The 23,801-nt window shown below is 40.2% G+C and overlaps 1 protein-coding gene, 1 long non-coding RNA gene and 1 other non-coding gene across 4 annotated transcripts in view; 2 read left to right on the forward strand and 1 right to left on the reverse strand.

Annotated features, from left to right (window-relative positions):
- Positions 1-7,325: 7,325 nt before the first annotated feature.
- Positions 7,326-8,718, reverse strand: LOC136309485 (uncharacterized). Its single transcript, XR_010726278.1, has 2 exons — positions 8,585-8,718; positions 7,326-7,782 (listed from the first exon to the last, which is right to left on the reverse strand). It is a non-coding gene; the product is annotated as an uncharacterized lncRNA (long non-coding RNA).
- Positions 7,779-23,801, forward strand: part of FAM168B (family with sequence similarity 168 member B) — a 31,787-nt gene continuing 15,764 nt past the window's right edge. Inside the window, exon 1 of one of the 2 annotated variants that reach the window (XM_066237641.1) lies at positions 7,779-9,850. In XM_066237641.1, the coding sequence (XP_066093738.1) occupies positions 9,595-9,850 (256 nt within the window). In that variant the 5' untranslated portion in view covers positions 7,779-9,594. The other variant, XM_066237643.1, reaches the window with a different exon arrangement.
- Positions 11,337-11,443, forward strand: LOC136309720 (U6 spliceosomal RNA). Its single transcript, XR_010726372.1, has one exon. It is a non-coding gene; the product is annotated as a U6 spliceosomal RNA (small nuclear RNA).

Consider the following 23,801-nt stretch of genomic DNA (forward strand, 5'->3'; position numbering starts at 1 on the left):
ATGCTCCCTTACTGCCTGTCCAGAAGCCAGGCACCAAAGACTGTGATCCAGTCCAAGACTTACAGGAGGTAAATAAATGGGTTGAGACAATACACTCAACTGTGCCTAACCCCTACACACTTTTAAGGCTGTTGTCACTGGACTTGAAACTTTACACAGTCTTAGATTTGAAAGATGCTTTCTTCAGTATTCCCCTGACCCCTGTAAGTCAGCCCATCTTTGCCTTTGAGTGGAATGACCCAGAGGCAGGCATTTCAGGACAACTAACCTGGACCAGATTACCACAGGGCTTCAAGAATTCACCGACCCTATTTGATGAGGCATTACATCAGGACCTGCTCACCTTCTACCAGGAACATCCGGAATGCACGCTGCTACAGTACACAGATGATTTGCTTCTAGCTGCAGAAATGGAGGTAAGCTGCCAGACAGCCACTGCGGGACTTTTACAAACACTGCAGACTCTGGGGTACCATGTGTCAGCTAAGAAGGTGCACAACTCTGCACCTCTAGGGTGACCTGTCTAGGCTACCCCACTGAGCTGGGGAAGTGCACTCTCTCCTCCAGTCGTAGAGGCAATCCTTCAAATCTAACCCCCACTATCAAGAGACAAGTTTCAGAATTTCTCGGGGCAGTTGGATACTGCAGGTTGTGGATCCCTCGGTTTGCAGAGATAGCCAAGCCTTTATACTCCTGTACAGCAGGAACCCAAGAGTTAATTTGGACAGATAAGGAACAAGAAGCTTTGAAACCCTCAAGAAGGCCCTCACTGAGACCCCTGCCCTGGCTTTGCCAGATGTTACAACGCCTTTCCAGCTCTTTGTTCACGAAGGAAGGAAATATCAAAAGGGGTTTTGACCCAAACTTTAGGGCCACAGCGCAGGCCTATTGCTTACCTCTCTAAGCCAGTGGTAATCAACCTGGTCCCTACCGCCCACTAGTGGGCGTTCCAGCTTTCATGGTGGACGGTAATGGAGCAACCAAAGTATAAATAAAAAGATAGATTTAACTATAGTAAGTTGTTTTATAAAGATTTATTCTGCCAAACTTAACGAAAATCAACATAAAGTACTTGGTAAGTAGTTGTTACATGCTTTAACTTGCTGTAACTCTGCCTTATAAATTTTATAAAGTAAAGTTACTTCCCTACTTTATAAATCACCATTACTATGGAACCGGTGGGCGGTTAGAAAATTCTACTACTAACAGAGATACAAAAGCGGGTGGTAGGTATAAAAAGGTTGACCATCCCTGCTCTAAGTGGCTAGACCAGGCATGGCCAACATACGGCCCACGGGCCCAATCCGGCCTGTGATTAAATTTTTAATATTCTCTGCTACTTTAAAATCTCAGCTACTCAGAAGCGGAAGCATCTTTGATTATTGGAAATCGAGATATTTAACAGGATAGTGATGCGCGGAAAAGAATTCTGCATGTGACTAATCTAGGGTTAACTTCCAATAACTGGTCGAATGGATTCGCAATACTTCTTTATTTTTTAAAAATTTCCATTATAAAGATTTACAACCTTTGTACTCGTCTGTACTCCATATGAACTGTTTGACGTTTAGGGGCGATGTGAAACCCACATTCTTTTAGGCGGAGTTTGCCAGTGTGCACCCAAGGTCAAACAATTCATTATTTTTGCGGTCAAGTGTGCTGAATCAAGTGGCATTGTAGCATAGACAATAGCTGCAGTTGATAACTGAAAACGTGTCCAGGCTGTTTGGAAAACGAAATAATTGTTTTGTTTTTTTTTGTTGTTTTTTTTTTTTTACAGAGGCAGAGATAGACAGGGACAGACAGACAGGAATGGAGAGAGATGAGAAGCATCAATCATCAGTTTCTCTTTGCGTGTTGCGACTTCTTAGTTCATTGATTGCTTTCTCACATGTGCCTTGACCGTGGGCCTTCAGCAGACCAAGTAACCCCCTGCTGGAGCCAGCGACCTTGGGTCCAAGCTGGTGAGCTCTTTGCTCATGCCAGATGAGCCTGCACTCAAGATGGCGAGCTCGGGGTCTTGAACCTGGGTCCTTCCGCATCCCAGTCCGATGCTCTATCCACTGCGCCACCACCTGGTCAGGCCGAAATAATTGTTTTATTTGCGCTATAACCCCTTCAAGCTCATTCTATTGATTAAATATTGTTTCGATTGATTGCAATACAGTTTGAATATTTATACAGTATGTACTTATTTTTTATTTAAAAATATTTTTATTAAAATAATATTGTATATTAAAATTATTTTTAACTCACATTTATTAATAAATTACATAGTAAAATTTTGTTTACTTAAAGGAATTGCTTTTGTATTTAACATTTTTAAATTTTAATATTTTGTCCAGCCCGTGAAAAAAGTTTTCTTTCTAATCTAGCCTGGGGGCAAAAACTGTTGGCCACACCTGGGCTAGACCCTGTTGCATCTAGATGGCCAAACTGTCTCCAAGCCATAGCAGCCACTGCCATAGTAGTAAGAGAGGCAGATAAACTAACCATGGACAAGAACTGTTCCTGACAGCCCCACATGCAGTAGGGACTTTGCTTAGGTAGATATCTAATGCTAGGATCACACAGTATCAAGCCCTGCTCACAGATCAGATCAGCCTCGCATTGTTTGTCCAGACGCAGGCTATCAACCCAACAAGCCTGATGCCTGACGAAGAACCAAGCATCCTCTTGCATGGCTGCTCTGAAGTGTTAGAGTCTGTTCAAACCGCAAGACCAGACCTTACTGATGTACCTCTATTTAATGCAGAAGTGCAGCTATTCACTGATGGCAGCGGCTTTGTCCCAGATGGGGTTCAATATGCTGGGATGGCTGTAGTAACTCCTGATGAGACCATATAGCCAAAGCCTTGCCCCAGGGGACCTTGGCTCAGTGGGCAAAAGTTATCACTCTCACCCAGGCGTTGAGGTGGGCCATAAGAAAGAAGGTCAACATTTATACTGACGGTAGGTATGCCTTTGCTACTGCCCATGTTCATGCAGCAATCTATAAGGAGAGAGGATTCCTGACATCTGCTGGTAAGGACATTAAAAACAAGTGAGATTTTAGCTTTACTAGAAGCTATTTGGTTGCCAGAAACTGTAGCACTTATTCATTGCCCAGGACACCAGAAAGGGGACTCAAGAGAGGAAAAAGGAAATCGGTCAGCAGATAAGGCAGCCAAAGAAGTTGCTTTAAAACCAGTAGGGTCTTTAGAAATCTTAGTGACTTTACCAGAATGCTTATTGCCAGAGACACCTCTTTATACCAACTAGAGGAACTTTCTCAGGTGAACATTAGGAGATAGATTTCACTGAGATAAAGCCGCCAGCACAGGGATATAAATATCTATTAGTTTTTTACTGACACCTTTTCAGGATAGGTAGAAGCTTTTCTTGCTAGAAATGAGACTGCAATAACAGTTGTTAAGATATTGCTATATAAAATTATTCCCCGATTTGACTTGCCCATTAATATTAGGTCTAATAATGGGCCTGCATTCGTATCTAAGGTCTCACAGCGAGTAGGAAAGGCATTGAACATAATTAGAAATTACATTGTGCTTACAGGCCTCAGAGTTCGGTTCATTCTTTCAACTTGTCCGGGCTCTGAACTCCTAACTAAATTCATTTTAGAAACTGGTGAAAACTGGACTGACTTATTCCCCCTAGTTTGCTAGAAGCTAAACACACCCCCTACTGGGAAAAATTCACCTCACATAGAATTGTATTAGGCAGGGTGAGGCCCATTTTCCCTTGAAGACCCCCTCGGAGACAGTGCAAACAGATCCCACTAACCCCTGTAAGTTGACCCTGAGAAGGACGACATGCCCTGCTCCAGCCACAAACCGGAAGCTCGCTAGGCTGCACAGCAGAAGCTTGAGGAACCTCGCTGTTGGGAGATGTCTTTATAATTAAACTTTGGGAAAGGGGGGAGCTTGGGTTGGAGGAAGGCCAGAGCGAGTCATCTTAAGATTTAATACATGTGCTGGTATGAGTAATAAAGAAGGGGGGTATAAGTCCCTTTGCTAAGAAAGCAGCTACAAAGTAAATGAAAAATATATTTATATGTACTCATAGCTACCCTGTAAAGTAACCTATACATATTAATCATGTATCCAACAAGCTACTTAAAGGGAGGACACCACCAAAAAAAGGCACATTTTAAAAGAAAATTGCTTATCACTAACTTAAGTTGTCATTGAAGGTTAAGATCTTTAAAATTACAAGTTCTGATAAAAAAGGGATTGTATAGTTTTGATAATAGAAGGTATAATGTATAAATGTACTTTCAAGAAAGAAAAAGTTATGAAAACTAGTTATTTCACAATAGATAAGAAAGTTCATGAAAGCTAAGGGTTTATGTAAGTTGCAAAAGGTTGCAGGTTGTAAGCGGTTGTACAAAGAGAAAAAAAAGTTTAAGGAACAGAATAAGCCTCTATTATATATTCTAGCAAATGTTATACCTCATTTATTTGTATACAAAATAGAAGAGGCTTAGATTTATCCTTAACAAGGTAGTTTATGTGCAGCATTAAATAAAACTTGTTTTTGTACTAATAATTCCAGTATAATTAAAGAAAGCCTATCTTTAGTTAAAGCAAACATAGAAAAGAGAAGAAAAGAATTTGAACTGTCAGAGAATTAGTTCCAAAGAATGTTTAATTGGTCACCATGGCTCACTACCCTTTTGTCTGCAGCAATTGGTCCTCTACTTTTAACTTGTTTGATAGTAGGACCATGTTTAATTAATTTTATTACAAGGTTTATTCAAAAGAGGATAAACTCTATCAAGTTAATAGTAATCACAAATCAATACACCCCAATACAAGAGGATAGCAACAAAAACAACAATCAATCAATGATTTGATTAAAATTTAATTAAAACCAGTAGGGAATGAAGTGTAGAAAAGAAAGGCTCTTAAACATGAGTAATTTTTGGCAAACTTACTTTCTCTAAAACAAAGAGACTTTTAGCAGAACTTACTTTTTCTGAAAGTTACTCCCTATTGGCCTTGGGGCTGGTTTCCCAGACTGGGGCCTTGGACTAGCTTTGCAAAGTAGCAGGTATCTTCAGAATGTTTCTCTCTGAATTAACCCTATTGATAAACATTGTAAGAAAGTTTGTTTCACCGCTTTGTTTTACTGTTATACTTTCTCCTCTCCCCATTCCTCAATCAGTATGTAATTCTCCCTATAAAACCTAACCCCCAAAACAAACAAACAAACAAAAAAAAAACCTAACCCCAAACTGTTCAGGGCCGCATTGATTTGAACTACTTAGGTTTCCATTCGGTCAGTGTAGCCGGCTAATTAAAGATTCCTAATTTCTTAATTTGGCTAATTGATTGTGTGGCGGGACATCCATTATCTCATATCTCTCTGTTCCAACACAAAAATAGTTTGTGACCTTTTGTTTTTTTGTTTCAGGTAGAATAACCCCCTTTCAAGTAGAGTAACTCCCTGCAACAGAGCTCTTCTGTTTCTTTTTGTTCTTTTTTTCAGGTAGAATAACCCCATGCAAGCAATGGAGGTCTTCTGGTGGTAAATTTCCTCAGCTTTTATATATCTAAAAAAAAAGTCTTATTTCTCCTTCATATCTAAAGGATAATGTTGCTGAATATATTATTGTTGGCTAGAAATTTCTCTCTTTCAGTAGTTTGAATATATGGGTCCACTCACTTCTAGTTTGTAGGATTTCTGCTGAGAAGTCCAATGAGAATCTAATGGGCTTTCCCAGTTACTTCCTTCTTTTCCCTAACTGCCTTGAGAATTCTTTCTTTGTTGTTAACTTTTGACAGTTTTAATAAAATGTGCTTTGGAGAAGGCTTTTGTAGAGTGAGGAAATTGTTAGGTTTGGGTTCGGGGCTCCTTTAACTCCAGAGCCCGTTTAAAATTGAAATTCCCTTCACCCAACTTCCCACTAAGGCTAAATTAGAACATTTTCATCCCCCACTGTGAGGTTATAGTTAATTGGCTTGCTTCTCTCTCTCTTAATGACTTCCTGGCCTTTACTTTGAAATGTAGCAAAAAGATTCCCTTTGCAAGAAAGTCAGGGGAGGCCTTGGCCGGTTGGCTCAGTGGTAGAGCATCGGCCTGGCGTGCAGAAGTCCCAGGTTCGATTCCTGGCTAGGTCACACAGGAGAAGCGCCCATCTGCTTCTCCACCCCCTCTCCTTCCTCTCTGTCTCTCTCTTCCCCTCCCGCAGCGAGGCTCCATTGGAGCAAAGATGGCCTGGGCGCTGGGGATGGCTCCTTGGCCTCTGCCCCAGGCGCTAGAGTGGCTTTGGTCGCAACAGAGCGACGCCCCGGAGGAGCAGAGCATCGCCCCCTGGTGGGCAGAGCGTGGCCCCCTGGTGGGCGTGCCGGTGGATCCCGGTCGGGCGCATGCAGGAGTCTGTCTGACTGTCTCTCCCCGTTTCCAGCTTCAGAAAAATACAAAAAAAAAAAAAAGAAAAGAAAAGAAAGTCAGGGGAAGCTTACATTGGGGAGGGACCTGACAGGGAAGTTTAAATCACAATGGTTGTTTGTAAAAGCCTAGCCAGTGCCAGGACCCAGCTGTTCCTGGGAGATTCCTGACCTCCACTGTCTTCAAAATTTACCAAGGACACCAGAAAGGACCATGCTGATTAGGCCTATTCTGTGTCAGAAAGAACTTATGTTTCTACAGCTGAATCCCCCTCCTACTTCTTATAGTCAAGTCAGTGACCATGGCCACAAAGCAAGATATGCTAATCTGAACATGTCCAGGTGCAGGCAACCCCATGCCAGCAAATGCCTGTAGCAACCCCTATATCTAAGGCTCCCTCCCACAGCTTAGGGCTGACACCCTTTGCTGGTCTCGGCCTGCTTGCACCTAGGTGCTTTTAAAATAAACTTTCCTTTGGAACACACTAGCCTTGTTTCCCCGTTTGGCCAGTGTTTGGCCAGTGGTTTTTGCCTTTCAGTTTATTGCTAGGCATTTTATTTTTATTTTTATATATTTGTTTTTTTATTTTTCCCTATAAGTAACCTTGAGGAAATAAATCTTTTTCCTTTATATCATCTAACTAGTTGTAATTTAAATACATGCTAGCTATTTTTTTGTTCATTTTGATTACTGCTTGTTGATGAATTCTCTTATTTTTTGTGTACTTCTTTAGATGATCCCACCTGCTTTGGACCCGATGCTTAAGTGAGAAATAAATTGTGTTGTGTGAAGACACTGAGATTTTGGGCTTGTTACAGCAGTATTTCATAGCTATTCTAACAGATATGAGCAATACAAAAATAAAAAAGGATGCCAACACACTGACATATGTTGTGTGTCGGGGGCGCAGAGAGAGAGATCAGGAGACGAAATCATCATGGACTAGCAAAGGACCACTGCTCGCTCAGGCAAATGGCCCCGAGTTCGTGCTGTGTCCTATTTTTATTCACAAGATTTCAAAAAGCTTGTTTACTGAGAAATTAGCATAACATCAAGCATAACTTTTACTTAAAGATACATGGAATACACCTGCATGATAGCTTAATAACAATATAATATCAAAAGGCATTAATTGCTATTGCTTCTATGGTTCCCACAACATTCATCTCTTTATCTCAAGGGATAACCTTGAAAGGAACAAATATCTTATGAGAATATTTTACTGAGAAAAAGCCCAGCAACTGCCTTCAGTCACATAGACCTGTTTCAGTGACCCACCTTCAAGTCACAAAACAATTCTCTTGGCAAAACATTCTTTTCTTGTTGGTTGTGTTCCCATCCAAGGCCATGCAATGGATTATTCCACTACAGACATATTAAGGTAAAATTCTGCAGAAGCAATGGAATGGAAGCAGGAATTCAAGGAGAAAAAGGAACAATGAAATTCTGTCCTGTTATAGAACTTATTGGTGTATTTTTAACATGAACAATAGCAGCAATCAAATCACTATGGTCTCTATGTTTCAAAGAATGACATCCAGTTTTATTTAAAACTACATTTACAGTGTGCCAGAAATCATGTCCTTTACAACTGTTTTAACTTGCACTGAAATCTTACAGAGGCCAAGTGTAGTCTTTAGGAACTGTAGGGGGTATTCCAGGAGATCAGGTTCTCTGCTCCATCAGGGCAAACTAGACTGCCCTGGGCTCTGTCTGATGAGTACAGGCCCACAAGGTTGTCCCACTTTCTCTGGGCTCTAGCCAGATGACCCATCCCAGCCTGCACCACAGGACTCCTCCACCTCCCTCCTAGCAAACTCATTAGTTATGAGCTCAGGCAGGAAACTTGTGAGTCCTATTCGTGCTACAAAGACAGTAACCTCAGTTTTCAATGTCACTGAAAACCAATCCAATGGCACTGCCACCAATCCAATGGCAACAGGAGTCCCTCATATGGGGTGCAGTAAAGGGAGAGAATTAATTCAGGTGAACCGGGAAAATGCAGCTTCCAGCATAAATGGAAAGCATACTCCCACAGACAACCCGAGCTCCCTGACTGAGAAAGTACCTGCCCTAGTCTTTCACTGGTCCACTTTTATGCTGATTAGAAATCCAAATTGGCCCAAATTGCACTGTCCTGATTGTTCCTATGGAGCCGGTGGTTGGGAAAAAGACGCAAATGAGGACATACCTGCACACCTCCAATTGGACAGGGCAGATCGCAGGTCATTGGTCAAAATAGGATTGCACGAACTCTTCATAAGATTGGGCTCAGAAGGCAGGAATGCAGTGCAGGAGGCTGGGCAGCTCAGTCTCTGGCTTTCCATTGTATGCGGCGTCTCTGTGAATAGTGGCTTCTGTACACTGGTTATAAATTTGGACCCAGTTAACCAGGAGTTATTTTTCACAGGTATATTCCTTCATGGGGTCACAGTATGGGAAAGCTAAAAGCCAGAACTTCCCTTTTAAGAGTAAACACTCTGTAGCCCCAAAATTGGGGGTTGACTCTTTGATCAGCTTCCCAGTAGTTGTGTGTTTTTGAGGCAGTTCGTCAACCTCTTTGTGCCTTAATCTCATAACTTGTAAAAAGAGTTATGACGCGTATTAAAGGAGATAATGGAGTAGAGCGTGGACAACAGTGTCTGGCAGAGGGAGCGCTGCACGCAGGCGGGTGGCCGCGCGGTCCCTCAGCGTCGACGTCGTGGCCAAAGTGCCGTGGGTGGGGCAGCAGGTGCAACTACCCCTGCGGCCGCTGGACCAGCCCTGGCTGCAGTTGATCCCGGTGCTCTGCTGTACACTGAGCTTCCAAGCTAGGGGCGGGTCCCCCACCAACATCGCCCCTTCACATGTTCACACGACGGTTCTTGCAGGGCAGCGGCTGTTTTCAAAACACTAAATCAAATGCAATTTCTCCTAAGACGTTAATACAACGCTACCATCCGTTCCAATACGTTCTTTCCATACTGCAGCAGTAGTAGCGGCAAAAGTAGCTGCAGGAAAAGCATTCCACGTGAGCGTTCATGCGAAAAGGTCAACAAACACACCGCGGGCGTCCAGGGCAAGTGTAGCAACGGGCCTGCAAACCGCTCTCTTTCCGCGGGGTCTACACAACTCTCCGCCCCTGCCGCCTCTCCACCCGGCACCTCCCGGACGCCGCCGGGAGCGCGCACGTCGCTTCCCGAGCCCGGAAAGGGCCGCTGAATGACGTGCCGGCGCGCCACCGCGGCGGCGCGCCCGAACGGAAGTGAGGTTGGAGGCTCGTGGCTTCGCAGCGGCGGGCGGGACCGCGGGCTAAGGAGAGTCGGGCCGGGGTGGCGGCAGCAGAAACGGGCTCGGCCACTGTGCGCCTGCATCGGAACAGGCCCCCGCGGCGTTAGCGCCTCGCGGAGCCGCACCGCCACGCCCGTCCTGAGCCGGCGTGCGCTGGTCTTCAAGGCCCGGGCCGCCGCGCCGCGCGGTGAGTGCGGTGGACGCCCGGGGCGGGGCGCGCGACTGCCCGGCCGGAAGTGCGGCGCTTTGTGCGGCGGCTCTGGGGCAGCACCAAGGTCGAGCCGGCGCTTGGCGCTCTCCGCGCCGAGTCTGTGGGTCCCGGCCGAGCCAGGTTGGGCTGCGGTGGGTGGGGAGCTGGGTGCGGCGCCAGGTTGGCGGGCGGAGCGGGCGCGGACAGGTGGGGTGTCTGCAGCGGGATGTTGTTCCCTGGGCCTCCCTCAGGGCTGAGATTGGGTCAGGAAGACGGATGAAAAATGGGGAAGTGGCGGGTGGTTTCCGTAACTTAGGTGCTTCTGACTTTAATAACCAACCCGTCTGTGCAAAGTGTTCACTTTGTTTACCTTCAGTCTGCCTCCAGCTTGAAGGGCGTTCGGTGCTTTCTGCAGAAAGGACGTGTCGTGGCCCACCCTGTCTGAGTTCTTTGAAAAACAGGTGTAGCTCTACCACCTGCCTACAGACAGGGGTTCTATTTTAGTGTATATGCGTGGGCATTTCATGTTTTGGATGAGTTAGTGTAGTTAAAGTCGTACATAAAAACATTTTTAAATGAACAGGTGTGTCTGGTTCCCGCTACTTAAGTTTTCAAATGATCCTCGTCTATGTAATTTGAAGTTACTGTCCGCATTAGCCTATGAAAAACCAGATGGGAAGTTTTTGGGGTTTTGGCTATAATTAGGGGCACATTTTTAAACTTCGGTAAGTATAGATGTAGTGGATTGTTATGGCACTAACAGCCAAGAATTGAACAATTCGAAGTTATATTTTTTTCTAATGTTAAAGTTATTGTGATGCCCGTTATGATTTTTTTTTTAAACTACGCGGGTTTGCAACGAGTGTTTCCACACGTTATTTAGGTTTGAGTCGTGTTGTGAAATTAAGTCTAGTAAGGGACCCTGCAGGCTTGAAGAGCTGGAGACAGCCTGCTTCCTTGGGCTCCGCTGGGTACAGCACAGACTTAGAAATGCTGAGCAGAGAGCGCCCCTCTTTTTGCCTCCTGTCCTTGGGAATCCTGAAAGTATTGGGGGGGGGGGTGGTCGGGCAAGTGTCTGCCACTCGGGGAAGGGGGAAGGAGAAGGCATGTTGTGCTGCAGATGCTACCCCTGCTCTCAGGCTGTCCTAGTTTTGTTAGGATTTTCAGTTACTCCGCCCCCCAACTGCCTTTCAGCTCATTTCCATTTTAAAGTTAGACTGTTGTTGTTCCAAAGCTATATGAATTTTCAGACACTGGGATGGTGAAGTGGTGTAATGCAGTGGTTCTCAAACTTTTTGAAGTCGGGGTGCATTTAAAATCCTACAAATAATTGTAGGCACACTATATACAAATTTCTGAGAAATATGTTATAATAATTAAGACAAATAGTAAAGAAAAAATAAAGTCCAGATGTGCTTTTATGGTAATTAAATGAAATAAATATGACAAAATTAAATTTATTCTGACATTAAAAAACAATTTTGTGCTCACTTCGGCAGCACATATACTAAAATTGGAATGATACAGAGAAGATTAGCATGGCCCCTGTGCAAGTATGACACACAAATATGTGAAGCGTTCCATATTTTTTAAAGAAAACATTCTTGTTACATTTTTTGTTATACTTTTTAGAATTTGTAAAAAAGAGGGGTTAAAAAATTAAGAAATGACAGAAAAGTTATTTTTTTATATATATAGATACATTCTTAGTAAGATTTAGTAAATTTGACAGGTCCCGGTGAGAATGTGTTAAGTTTTTTCATTCTTGTGTTTATGAGAAACGAGCCTGATGTGTCCTAGCGATTTCTTCAATGTTTGGGCATAAATTTGAAAGGCAAACTCTCATTTCCTTGTCAATACATTGAAGAATTCCTCTCTTTTCACTCTTAATTGTGTTGAGTATAGAAAACCCCCCACCATACATATAGTCTTAACTTTACACCAAACAAAGGATAGAAGAAACTTGCCTCCAGTCTTTTCCCAGGAATATGGGGGGTAGTGTAAACAATCCAGCACCACAGACTTTTACAACCTAATCAGGCAGGGGGGGTGGGGGGGTGGGCAGACTGTCAGCTTACAGCCAATTTCCCACACCTCTGTCCCCCAAAAATCTAAACTCCAAAAGCCCTGTTGGTTTTTTGGTCCCCAACAGACACATATTTCTCTGGAATACCATAGGGTGCACCTGGAAATCATCTAGGGCGCACACTTTGAGAACCTCTGGTGTAATGCCACAGAAGTAGAGGATTAGCATTGGGGTTTACTTTAATTTTTATAGGTTCTGTAGTTTAAAGGAAAGTTTTTGTTTACTAAACTTGTCTTATGTAAACAGCTTTTTTCTGGATTAGTTGAGAGCAATTTTAAAACAGTGCATGTGTCACTCTATATACCGTTGAAGTCTCCCTGGTTCTATGCAGAAATACATGAATTTCTTCCAATAGATTGCAAACCTTGGTATTGAAGGTCAAGTTTTGTGGGAGTTGGGAACTTCCTCCTATATATGCACTATTGATGATATCGTACATCACAGAGAGTTTCCAGTGTTGATTGTCTGAAAGGGTATCATATCTTGTATGTTGGTGTCTTAGAGATAGAATTTAAACCTCTTGAGATTAGTTTTGATGATATGGAATACTAATGTATAAGGCCTTTAAAGTTTTATAATTACTGTTTCATGTGGGAGCTTTATTTAGATCATAGCATGTTTTGAAACTAGAGAAAGTAGTATAGTGATGAGTCAAATATACTTTTCTTCTGATTACTAATTGCATTTTCAAATCAAAGACTTTTTGCTGTCTTTATTAAAGATAAATTTGAGATTTTTCTTCTGATACAGATGTCAAACCACTCATAGGAACTCTGACATTTCGGTCATTTCAAATGGGAAACTTAAAAAAGAGTGACCCTGCCTGACTAGGTGGTGGCGCAGTGGATAGAGCTTCAGACTTGGACATGGAGGACCCAGGTTCAAAATCCCAAGATTGTCGGCTTGAGTGAGGGCTCAGTCACTCACTCTGCTGTAGCTCCCCCTTCCTGTCAAGGCATATATGAGAAGGCAATCAATGAACAACTAAGAGCCGCAATAGAGAATTGATGTTTCTCATCTCTCTCCCTTCCTGTCTGTCTGTCCCTACCTGTCCCTCTCTCTGACTCTCCCTCTGTCTCTGTCACAAAAAAAAAAAAAAAAAGTGACCCTGGCCAGTTAGCTCAGTTGGGAGAGCATTATCCTGAAACACCAAGGTTGCAGGTTTAATCCCTAGTAAAGACACATACAGGAATCAAGTAATGAATCCATGAATAAGTGAACAACAAATCAATGTTTCTCTCGGCCTCTCCCTTCCTCTCTTTGTCACTCTAAAATCAATAAATTTTTTATCCACTGCGCCACCACAGGTCAGGCCTTAAAATCAATAAATTTTTTAAAAAGTGATACCTATGGGATCCAGCCTTGGAATTGGGATCCTTGGTTCATACCAACCTAATCAGACTGGGAAATTGAGGGTTTCTGAGTGGTCAGTGGCACTAGAATCTTAGGCACAGTAGTGATGGTGGTTTTTTCTCCTTTTTCATTATGCAGATTTAAAGTGTATAACAGTACATTATACGGCCATGTACCCAGCATCTCAATGCAACAATTATTAGCATTTTACTATAGTTTTTCTTTTATTCAGAAATATTTTAAATTATAGCCATCATATCATTTTAATCCTAATGTGTGTTAGTACGTATTTCTAAAAGGACATCCTTTTTTAACCAAAATGCTGTCGCATGTAACAAAATTAAAAATTGTTTGATGTCATTTGATACGTAGTTCATATTCAGTTGTATCTCAAAATCTTTAAAATACTATTTTACAGTTTTTTTCAATGTAGCAGGCCAGGGCTCAATGTAAATCAGGATACAAACAAAATCCACCTATGGCTTGTTTTTTTGTTTTTAAGCGAGAGAGACAGTGACAGTAAGGGAGAGAGATGAGAAGCATCAACTTATAGTTGTGGGACTTCAGTTTTTCATTGATTGCTTCTCATACCTTCCTTGATAGGCCTGGCTTAATCCCTTGCTCAAGCCAGTGACCTTGGGCTTCAAGCCATGGATCGACCTTTGGTTTTAAGCCAGCGACCCTGAGATCATTTCAATGATTCCATGCTCAAGCCGGCAACCCTGAGCTCAAGCTGGTGACCTTGGGATTTTGAAACTGGGTCTTCAGCATCCCTGGTCAACACTATTCACTGCACCACCACCGATCAGGCACTTACAGCTTTTATGTATAAATCTGTTTTACTCTGGAACTGTCCTCACCCTCCACCTTTCTACAGACTATTGACTCAAAAGCCCCACCTTTAGGGTTTGTCTGATTGTTTTATGGTATTGTTAGGCATATTCCTCCAAATCCTGTCCTGTCTTTTCCTGGAAACCAGAAGTTAGGTGTAACTCTGTTGGGTTCAGATGTTAGTGTTTTTATAGCAGTTACACTGTAGGTGGTGCAGAGTAATGTCTTTGCATAAGGATGCACGTGATGTTCTACTTTGACTTAGTGATGGTAAGATTGGTCAGTGGGTTCAGCTTTCATATTCACTAACCAATAAATAGATGTATTTCAACAATATGAATTAGATTTTAAATAAATGTCTTAATATCATATTTATTGCCATGAAAAGTCCTACATTATCTGTTGATAGTTCTTTTATTCAAGAACATTCAGAAGATATTTGTGAGCCACCTTTGTGCGAGGCACTAGAGAGATGCAGGGAGACAGGGCTTAATAAGGTATTTTGCCAACCTTTGAGGCACCATACTGGGGAGGAATTTTTCATTTGAACAAATAACTGAAGGAGCTGTTGACATTTGTTTACAGAATTTGTCTTTTTATTACCTGGTGCAAGCTCTTGTGTTGAATTGTAGAGGGAACTGCAGCATTTCTTTCATCAATCCTGTTATATTTTATTACCTATAATTTTTTATTTAAATACTTTAGGAAATATTTATTATTAGCCTTTGGGGAAATAAAAGTTTTCTTTCAGGGAAGGTAACCTCCAGGTAGTTTGGAATTAATGGTATTTAGAATTCAAGTGCAATTTGTCTATTTTAGTGGCCAAATGTAGAGAACATTTTTATTATTGGTTTAGACTGTGAGTCAGGTCATTATAGGAGAGCCTTGTGGTGTTCAGTGATTTGGGTTGTTTACAATTGTTGGTCATTATGAGTAATGCTTTCATAAACATTTGTATATGAGTTTTTGTGTGGATGTATATTTTTACTTCCTCTTGGGCAGTTTCCACACAGGAGTGGAATTGCCAGGTCATCTGGTAGCTTGTTTTTTAACTTCCGTGCTCTTCATGAGCTTCATTGCCTACCAGCTGACATTCCTGCTCTGCCCACCTGGAAGGCTCTCCACATAATGGTTCTAACCTAACCTATGTCTCTGATCACCTACTGGTTCCCTACAGGTAACCTAAGCTCTAGACAAGCCTTTTTGCCCAGTATTTCTAGTGTGCATTTTATATTGTATAATTTCTATGGCATTTTGGCATCTTACTTGCTGTTTAGAGCTTATTGGAAATACCTTCTCTAGTCAGGTGTTCCCTGACCATCCCTGCCCTCTCCCACTGAACCCTTGGAACACTTGACTCTTTTGTGGCTCTTAACACTCTTTGCCCTGTATCACTATTTTCATGTCTTGTCTTACAGACCCTGTGTTGTCCTTGCAGTAGTCATCACCTACAGGTGACTGTTTAATTAAAACTTAAACTAAAATGTAGTTCCACTAAAATATGCTGGCCACATTTGAAGTGTTCAATAGCAGACTACTACATGTAGACAGAGCGGACACATTTCTTTTTTTTTTTTTTTTTTTTTTTTTTTTGTATTTTTCTGAAGCTGGAAACGGGGAGGCAGTCAGACAGACTCCCGCATGCGCCCGACCGGGATCCACCTGGCACGCCCACCAGGGGGCGATGCTCTGCCCATCCGGGGCGTCGCTCTGTTGCAGCGGGAGCCATTCTAGCGCTTGAGGTGGAGGCCATGGAGCCATCCCCAGTGCCCGGGCCATCTTTGCTCCAATGGAGCCTTGGCTGCGGGAGGAGAAGAGAGAGACAGAGAGGAAGGAGAGGGGGAGGGGTGGAGAAGCAGATGGGCGCCTCTCCTGTGTGCCCTGGCCGGGAATCGAACCCGGGACTTCCACACGCCAGGCCGACACTCTACCACTGAGCCAACCGGCCAGAGCCACACATTTCTACCTTAACAGAAAGTTCTATTTATTGGATAGTACTTTTCTAGATTGTAAACTCAGAACAGGGACTGTGACTTGCTCTTTTGTTTTCTCTATGACCTTTGCATAGTGCTTTGCTTGTCTTGAATTCAGTTAAGAAAATAAAATTAGATTCTGGCACAGAATAGAGGAACAGAGTTTTTAGAAACATTGACTTTTTGAGAGATGATAGTTGAACCAGAAAAATAGCTGAAATATGTAAGGGACTCCATAATTCTTATGTTGTAGGTCTATCAAGAATGGGTTGAAAGTATAGGGTATTAGGAATTGGTAGTTGCCAATTTGCTTATTCTTAAACTGCACAGTAAAAATTCACAATTGATTTTAATTGTTACATACCTTGCTATCCTTCTTTACTCTCTAGTCTGTTCTGTAGACTTATACTGTTCACTGTGGTAGCCCCTAGCCACATGTGAGTAAATTTAAACTGAAATTGACCCTTTGGGTAGTGAGTTTTTTTCATGTTTGCTGACCCCCAAGACTGAGTTGTTTTGTTTTTTCCAAAAAAATGAAATTAGTTCCAGTTAAGTTTTATTAATTTAAAATCATGTTTGTTTGATAACCAATTTATGGAAACAAGAAGAACATACATTTGCCTTTTTTTAATGTTGCTTCACACATTTTTAAAATAAATTGATCGCACTCTGGATGATCAGGAGGCACGAGGATGTACAAGCATTGTACTACTCAAAGGGTTAAATAAAACTGAAAATTCAAATCTTGCACTAGCCACAGTTTTTGGGTGCCCAGTAGTTTTTTTTTTTTTTAGCTAATGGCTGCCTTATTGGACAGCACAGTAGAGGGGATATCTGCATCGTTGCAGAAGGTCTGTTTAGATCTAGACTTACCTCTCAGCTCTAGTTGTAGATGTCATGGCAAATTTGGCATCTGCCTTTGGTTTAGAATGTACAGAAATTAGGCAGTTATTCAGATAGTGACTGTCCCAGTCACTGATGGCCCAGTTTATTCCTAATTTAAAGTAGAACTCATTACAAAGGTTAAAGATGTGACTAAGTATGTTTCTTTGCATACTGAATTGCTTGATTTTGAATATTCTAAATGAGTCAGGTGAGCTGGAAATTTAAAGGGTTCGTTTTTGTATTTTGTCTTTGTAAAGGCATTTAATACCCAGAGTTTTGAGGTGCATGTGTTTTTTAGAAAGACAGCAGGTAGTGCACCTATTTGGTGCCAGACGTTGTTATTGGTGCCGGAGGTACTACAGTAAATAGGTCCAAGTCCTGTTTCCTGCATGCATTTGACTACATTTTAGCTAGGGACATGGGAAAGGCTAAACAAGTAAATGCATGTCTGTTTCATGTGTTTTTGTTTTTCAAATAGACCTTATTTTTTAGAGCAGATTCAGGTCACAGAAAAAATGAGCAGAAAGTATAGAGCTCAGATGTACTATTACTTGTTGCCCACTCTTCCCTGTGTTGTTTTTATTGTTCGAGTTGCCTTAACCCTTACTGCCACGTAAATCAGTGAGTGACTCACTAGATGAGAGTACTGAAATATTAAGCTCACACTTTATTTTTATTTTTTTTTATATAATTTTATTTTTTTAATGGGGTGACATCAATAAATCAGGATACATATATTCAAAGATAACAAGTCCAGGTTATCTTGTCGTTCAATTATGTTGCATACCCACCACCCAAAGTCAGATTATCCTCTGTCACCTTCTATCTTGTTTTCTTTGTGCCCCTCCCACCCCCTATCCCTCTCCCATTCCCCCCTCCCCCCCGTAACCACCACACTCTTATCAATGTCTCTTAGTTTCACTATTATGTCCCACCTACGTATGGAATAATACAGTTCCTGTTTTTTTCTGATTTACTTATTTCGCTTCGTATCATGTTATCAAGATCCCACCATTTTGCTGTAAATGTTCCGAAGTCATCATTTCTTATGGCTGAGTAGTATTCCATAGTGTATATGTGCCACATCTTCTTTATCCAGTCATCTATTGATGGGCTTTTTGGTTGTTTCCATGTCCTGGCCACTGTGAACAATGCTGCAATAAACATGGGGCTGCATGTGTCTTTACGTATCAATGTTTCTGAGTTTTGGGGATATATACCCAGTAGAGGGATTCCTGGGTCATAAGGTAGTTCTATTTTCAGTTTTTTGAGGAACCACCATACTTTCTTCCATAATGGTTGTACTACTTTACATTCCCACCAACAGTGTATGAGGGTTCCTTTTTCTCCACAGCCTCTCCAACATTTGCTATTACCTGACTTGCTAATAACAGCTAATCGAACAGGTGTGAGGTGGTATCTCATTGCCGTTTTGATTTGCATTTCTCTAATAGCTAAAGAAGATGAGCATCTTTTCATATATCTGTTGGCCATTTGTATTTCTTCCTGGGAGAAGTGTCTATTCATATCCTCTTCCCATTTTTTTATTGGATTGTTTGTTTGTTTGTTGTTGAGTTTTATGAGTTCTTTGTATATTTTGGATATTAGGCCCTTATCTGAGCTGTTGTTTGAAAATATCATTTCCCATTTAGTTGGCTTTCTGTTTATTTTGTTATCAGTTTCCCTTGCTGAGCAAAAACTTCTTAGTCTGATGTAGTCCCATTCATTAATTTTTGCCTTCACTTCTCTTGCCATTGGAGTCAAATTCATAAAATGCTCTTTAAAACCCAGGTCCATGAGTTGAGTACCTATGTCTTCTTCTATGTACTTAATTGTTTCAGGTCTTATGTTTAGATCTTTGATCCATTTTGAGTTAATTTTTGTACAGGGGGAGAGACTGTAGTCCAGTTTCATTCTTTTGCATGTGGCTTTCCAGTTTTCCCAGCACCATTTATTGAAGAGGCTTTCTTTTCTCCATTGTGTGTTATTGGCCCCTTTATCAAAAATTATTTGACTATATATATGTGGTTTTATTTCTGGACTTTCTATTCTGTTCCATTGGTCTGAGTGTCTATTTTTCTGCCAATACCATGCTGTTTTGATTGTCGTGGCCCTATAATAGAGTTTGAAGTCAGGTATTGTTATGCCCCCAGCTTCATTCTTTTTCTTTAGGATTGCTTTGGCTATTCGGGGTTTTTTATAGTTCCATATAAATCTGATGATTTTTTGCTCTATTTCTTTAAAAAATGTCATTGGGATTTTGATGGGAATTGCATTAAATTTATATATTGCTTTGGGTAATATAGCCATCTTGATTATATTTATTCTTCCTAGCCAAGAACAAGGTATATTCTTCCATCTCATTATATCTTTTTCGATTTCCCTTAACAATGGTTTATAGTTTTCATTATATAAGTCCTTTACATTCTTTGTTATGTTTATTCCTAAGTATTTTATTTTTTTTGTTGCAATCGTGAAGGGGATTATTCTTTCGAGTTCCTTCTCAGTTGTTTCATTGTTGGCATATAGAAAGGCTATTGACTTCTGTATGTTAATTTTGTAATCTGCGACCTTACTGTATTGGCTTATTGTTTCTAGTAGTCTTTTTGTGGATTCTTTGGGGTTTTCGATGTATAGGATCATATCATCTGCAAAAAGTGATACCTTTACTTCTTCTTTTCCGATATGGATGCCTTTTATTTCTTTGTCTTGTCTGATTGCTCTGGCTAGAACCTCTAGTACCACATTAAATAAGAGTGGAGAGAGTGGACAACCCTGTCTTGTTCCTGATTTAAGGGGGAAAGCCTTCAGTTTAGTGCCATTTAATATGATGTTAGCTGATGGTTTATCATATATGGCCTTTATCATGTTGAGATATTTTCCTTCTATACCCATTTTGTTGAGAGTCTTAAACATAAAATTGTGTTGTATTTTATCGAAAGCCTTTTCTGCGTCTATTGATAAGATCATGTGGTTTTTGTTCTTTGTTTTGTTGATATGGTGTATTACATTAACCGTTTTACGTATGTTGAACCATCCTTGAGATTCTGGGATGAATCCCACTTGATCATGATGTATTATTTTTTTAATATGTTGTTGTATTCGATTTGCTAGTATTTTGTTTAGTATTTTAGCATCTGTATTCATTAGAGATATTGGTCTGTAGTTTTCTTTTTTTGTGCCATCCTTGCCTGGTTTTGGTATGAGGGTTATGTTGGCCTCATAAAATGTGTTTGGAAGTATTGCTTCTTCTTCAATTTTTTGGAAGACTTTGAGTAGAATAGGAACCAAGTCTTCTTTGAATGTTTGATAAAATTCGCTGGTATAGCCGTCAGGGCCTGGACTTTTATTTTTGGGGAGGTTTTTAATGGTTTTTTCTATTTCTTCTCTACTGATAGGTCTGTTTAGGCTTTCTGCTTCTTCTTGACTCAGTCTAGGAAGGTTGTATTGTTCTAGGAATTTATCCATTTCTTCTAGGTTGTTGAATTTAGTGGCATAAAGTTTTTCATAGTATTCTACAATAATTCTTTGTATAGCTACGGTGTCCGTGGTGATTTCTCCTCTTTCATTTTGGATTTTGTTTATATGAGTTCTTTCTCTTTTTTCCTTGGTAAGTCTTGCCAAGGGTTTGTCAATTTTGTTGATCTTTTCAAAGAACCAGCTCCTTGTTCTATTAATTTTTTCTATAGTTTTTCTGTTCTCTAATTCATTTATTTCTGCTCTGATTTTTATTATCTCCTTTCTTCGGCTGGTTTTGGGTTGTCTTTGTTCTTCTTTTTCTAGTTCCTTAAGGTGGGAAGTTAAGTGGTTCACTTGGGCTCTCTCTTGTTTGTTCATATATGCCTGAAGTGATATGAACTTCCCTCTTATCACTGCTTTGGCTGCATCCCATAGATTCTGATATGTCGTATTGTCATTTTCATTAGTCTGTATATATCTTTTGATCTCTGCACTTATTTCTTCTTTGACCCATTCATTTTTTAAAAGTATGTTGTTTAGTTTCCACATTTTTGTGGGACTTTTTTCCTCTTTTTTGCAGTTGAATTCTAGTTTCAAGGCTTTATGATCAGAAAATATGCTTGGTACAACTTCAATTTTTCTGAATTTGCTGATATTGTTTTTGTGGCCCAACATATGGTCAATTCTTGAGAATGATCCATGTACACTGGAGAAAAATGTATACTCAGTCACTTTGGGATGAAATGTCCTGTAGATGTCTATCATATCCAGGTGCTCTAGTGTTTTGTTTAAGGCCACTATGTCTTTGTTGATTCTCTGTTTGGATGACCGATCTAGAACCGTCAGCGGTGTATTGAGGTCTCCAAGTATGATTGTATTTTTGTCAGTTTTTGTTTTAAGATCAATAAGTAGCTGTCTTATATATTTTGGTGCTCCTTGGTTTGGTGCATATATATTAAGAATTGTTATGTTTTCTTGATTCAGTGTCCCCTTAGCCATTATGAAATGGCCATTTTTGTCTCTAAGTACTTTTCCTGTCTTGTAGTCAGCATTATCCGATATGAGTATTGCTACACCTGCTTTTTTTTGGATGTTATTTGCTTGGAGTATTGTTTTCCATCCTTTCACTTTGAATTTGTTTTTATCCTTGTTACTTAGATGAGTTTCCTGTAGGCAGCATACAGTTGGATTTTCTTTTTTAATCCATTCTGCTACTCTGTGCCTTTTTATTGGTGAGTTTAATCCATTTACATTTAGTGTAATTATTGATACTTGTGAGTTCCCTATTGCCATTTTATATCTTGCTTTATGTTAGTTTTGTGTCTTGTTTGATCCTTCTCTTTCGTTTTTCTATCTTTTGTTTTTATTTGGTTGTATTCCATACATCTTTCCTCTGTTGCTATCTTTTTTATCTCATGTGCTTCTGTGGTGGTTTTTTCTATGGTGGTTACCTTTGAGTAATGAAAAGGGTCCCTACCCTGTTCATTGTAGCGAACTATTTTGTGAGTACTTTTGCACTCCATCGTCCTTTGCTACTGTTAATCTCCGTCTTCTCCCCCTCTTTCTTTTTGTTGTTGTCACAGTTTAAATTTGGTTTTATTGTGTTCTTCTTGGAGCTTTTACTTGTGGCTCTGTTTTTTTTTTGTTCTTTGTATCTGATTGGAGAACCCCCTTTAGTAATTCCTGGAGTGGGGGTTTTCTGATGATAAATTCCCTCATCTTTTCTGTATCTGTGAATGTTTTTATTTCTCCTTCGTATTTGAAGGATAGCTTTGATGGGTATAGTATTCGTGGCTGAAAGTTCCTCTCTTTCAGGACTTTAAATATTGGTGTCCACTCTCTTCTAGCTTGTAGAGTTTCTGCTGAGAAATCTGATGATAATCTAATGGGCCTTCCTTTATATGTTGTATTCTTCTTTTCCCTGGCTGCCTTGAGAATTTTTTCTTTGCTGTTGGTTTGTGTCAATTTCATTATGATATGCCTTGGAGTAGGTTTGTTGGGGTTAAGAAAACTTGGAGTTCTGTTTGCTTCTTGAACTTGAGGCTTTAGTTCTTTCCACAGGCTTGGGAAGTTCTCATCAATTATTTGTTTAAGTATGTTCTCCATTCCATTTTCTCTCTCTTCTCCCTCTGATATACCTATTATTCTTATGTTATTCTTTTTGATGGAGTCAGATAATTCTTGTAGGGCTATCTCATTTTTTTTAATTTTTGAGTCTCTTTCTTCTTCTCTCTGTTGTGCCTCAAGTTGCTTGTCTTCTATTTCACTAATCCTCTCTTCTATCTGACCTGTTCTATTAGCTAAGCTTGTTACTTCATTTTTCAGCTCGTTAATTGAGTTTTTCATCTCTGTTTGATTTGTTTTTATAGTTTTAATTTCCTTGGACATATATTCTTTGTGTTCATGGAGTTGTTTTCTGAGCTCCCTATATTGCCTTTCTGTGTTTTCTTGTATATCTCGGAGGATTTTTAGGATTTCTATCTTGAATTCTCTGTCATTTAGCTCCAAGGTTTCCAATATATTAAATTTTTTCTCCATAGATTTTTCCTCATCTAGCTGTGTTACCTCTCTTTCTTTTGTATCCATGATATTCGATTTTCTCTTCCTTAATGGCATCTGAGGGTGGTTTTGTTGATAGTATTAATGAGATTTAATAAAGAATAAAAAGTTAAAAAAAAATAAAAAAATAACAAATCGAAAAGAGTTGTTTTTTTTTAAAAAAAATTAATAATGAAATAAAGAAAAATAAAATAAAATAAAAATTTTTAAAAAAAGGAAATTATTCCCCCCCTCTTTTTTTTCCTCTCCTCTCCTCTCCCCTCTTTCTTGAGAAAATCTTGTGGTGGACTGTGAGTTATAACAAACAATGCCTGTGATGGAGGTAAGCTCACACTTTAAAAATACAGTGGGAGATGAAATTCAGAGGATCTTGCAGGTTAATATTAAGGATAACCATTTCTGTCAGGGAAGGGGTAAAATCATGATTGTTGCTGTGCAAATTCTTGAGCTTTTTAAAGAAAAAATTATAGTGTTGAATGGGTAATAGAGTTGCTGGACTGTAGTCTTTTTTAGAAAATATATGTATATTTTACAGAAGTTATTTAAGAAATAGAGAAAAGTGCGAAAAGAAGACTAAACCCACCCCTCTGGAGACAATTACTCTTCATTTTTTTATTTCCTACCAGACTTTTTTCTGTTGTGCTGAGGGTGCCATGCCTGTATGTGTGGGTACAAATCCAAATCCTGTTGCATACTACAATATTGTACTCTTCTTTTTTCACTAAACAGTATATCAGCCTTATGTTTTTAAACACTTTTTCTATAAAAAGCAAGTGCTTGTTAATTTCTTGTTATGGGTAGA

This window comes from Saccopteryx bilineata, chromosome 6 (assembly GCF_036850765.1).
Source record: "Saccopteryx bilineata isolate mSacBil1 chromosome 6, mSacBil1_pri_phased_curated, whole genome shotgun sequence".
NCBI lineage: Eukaryota > Metazoa > Chordata > Mammalia > Chiroptera > Emballonuridae > Saccopteryx > Saccopteryx bilineata.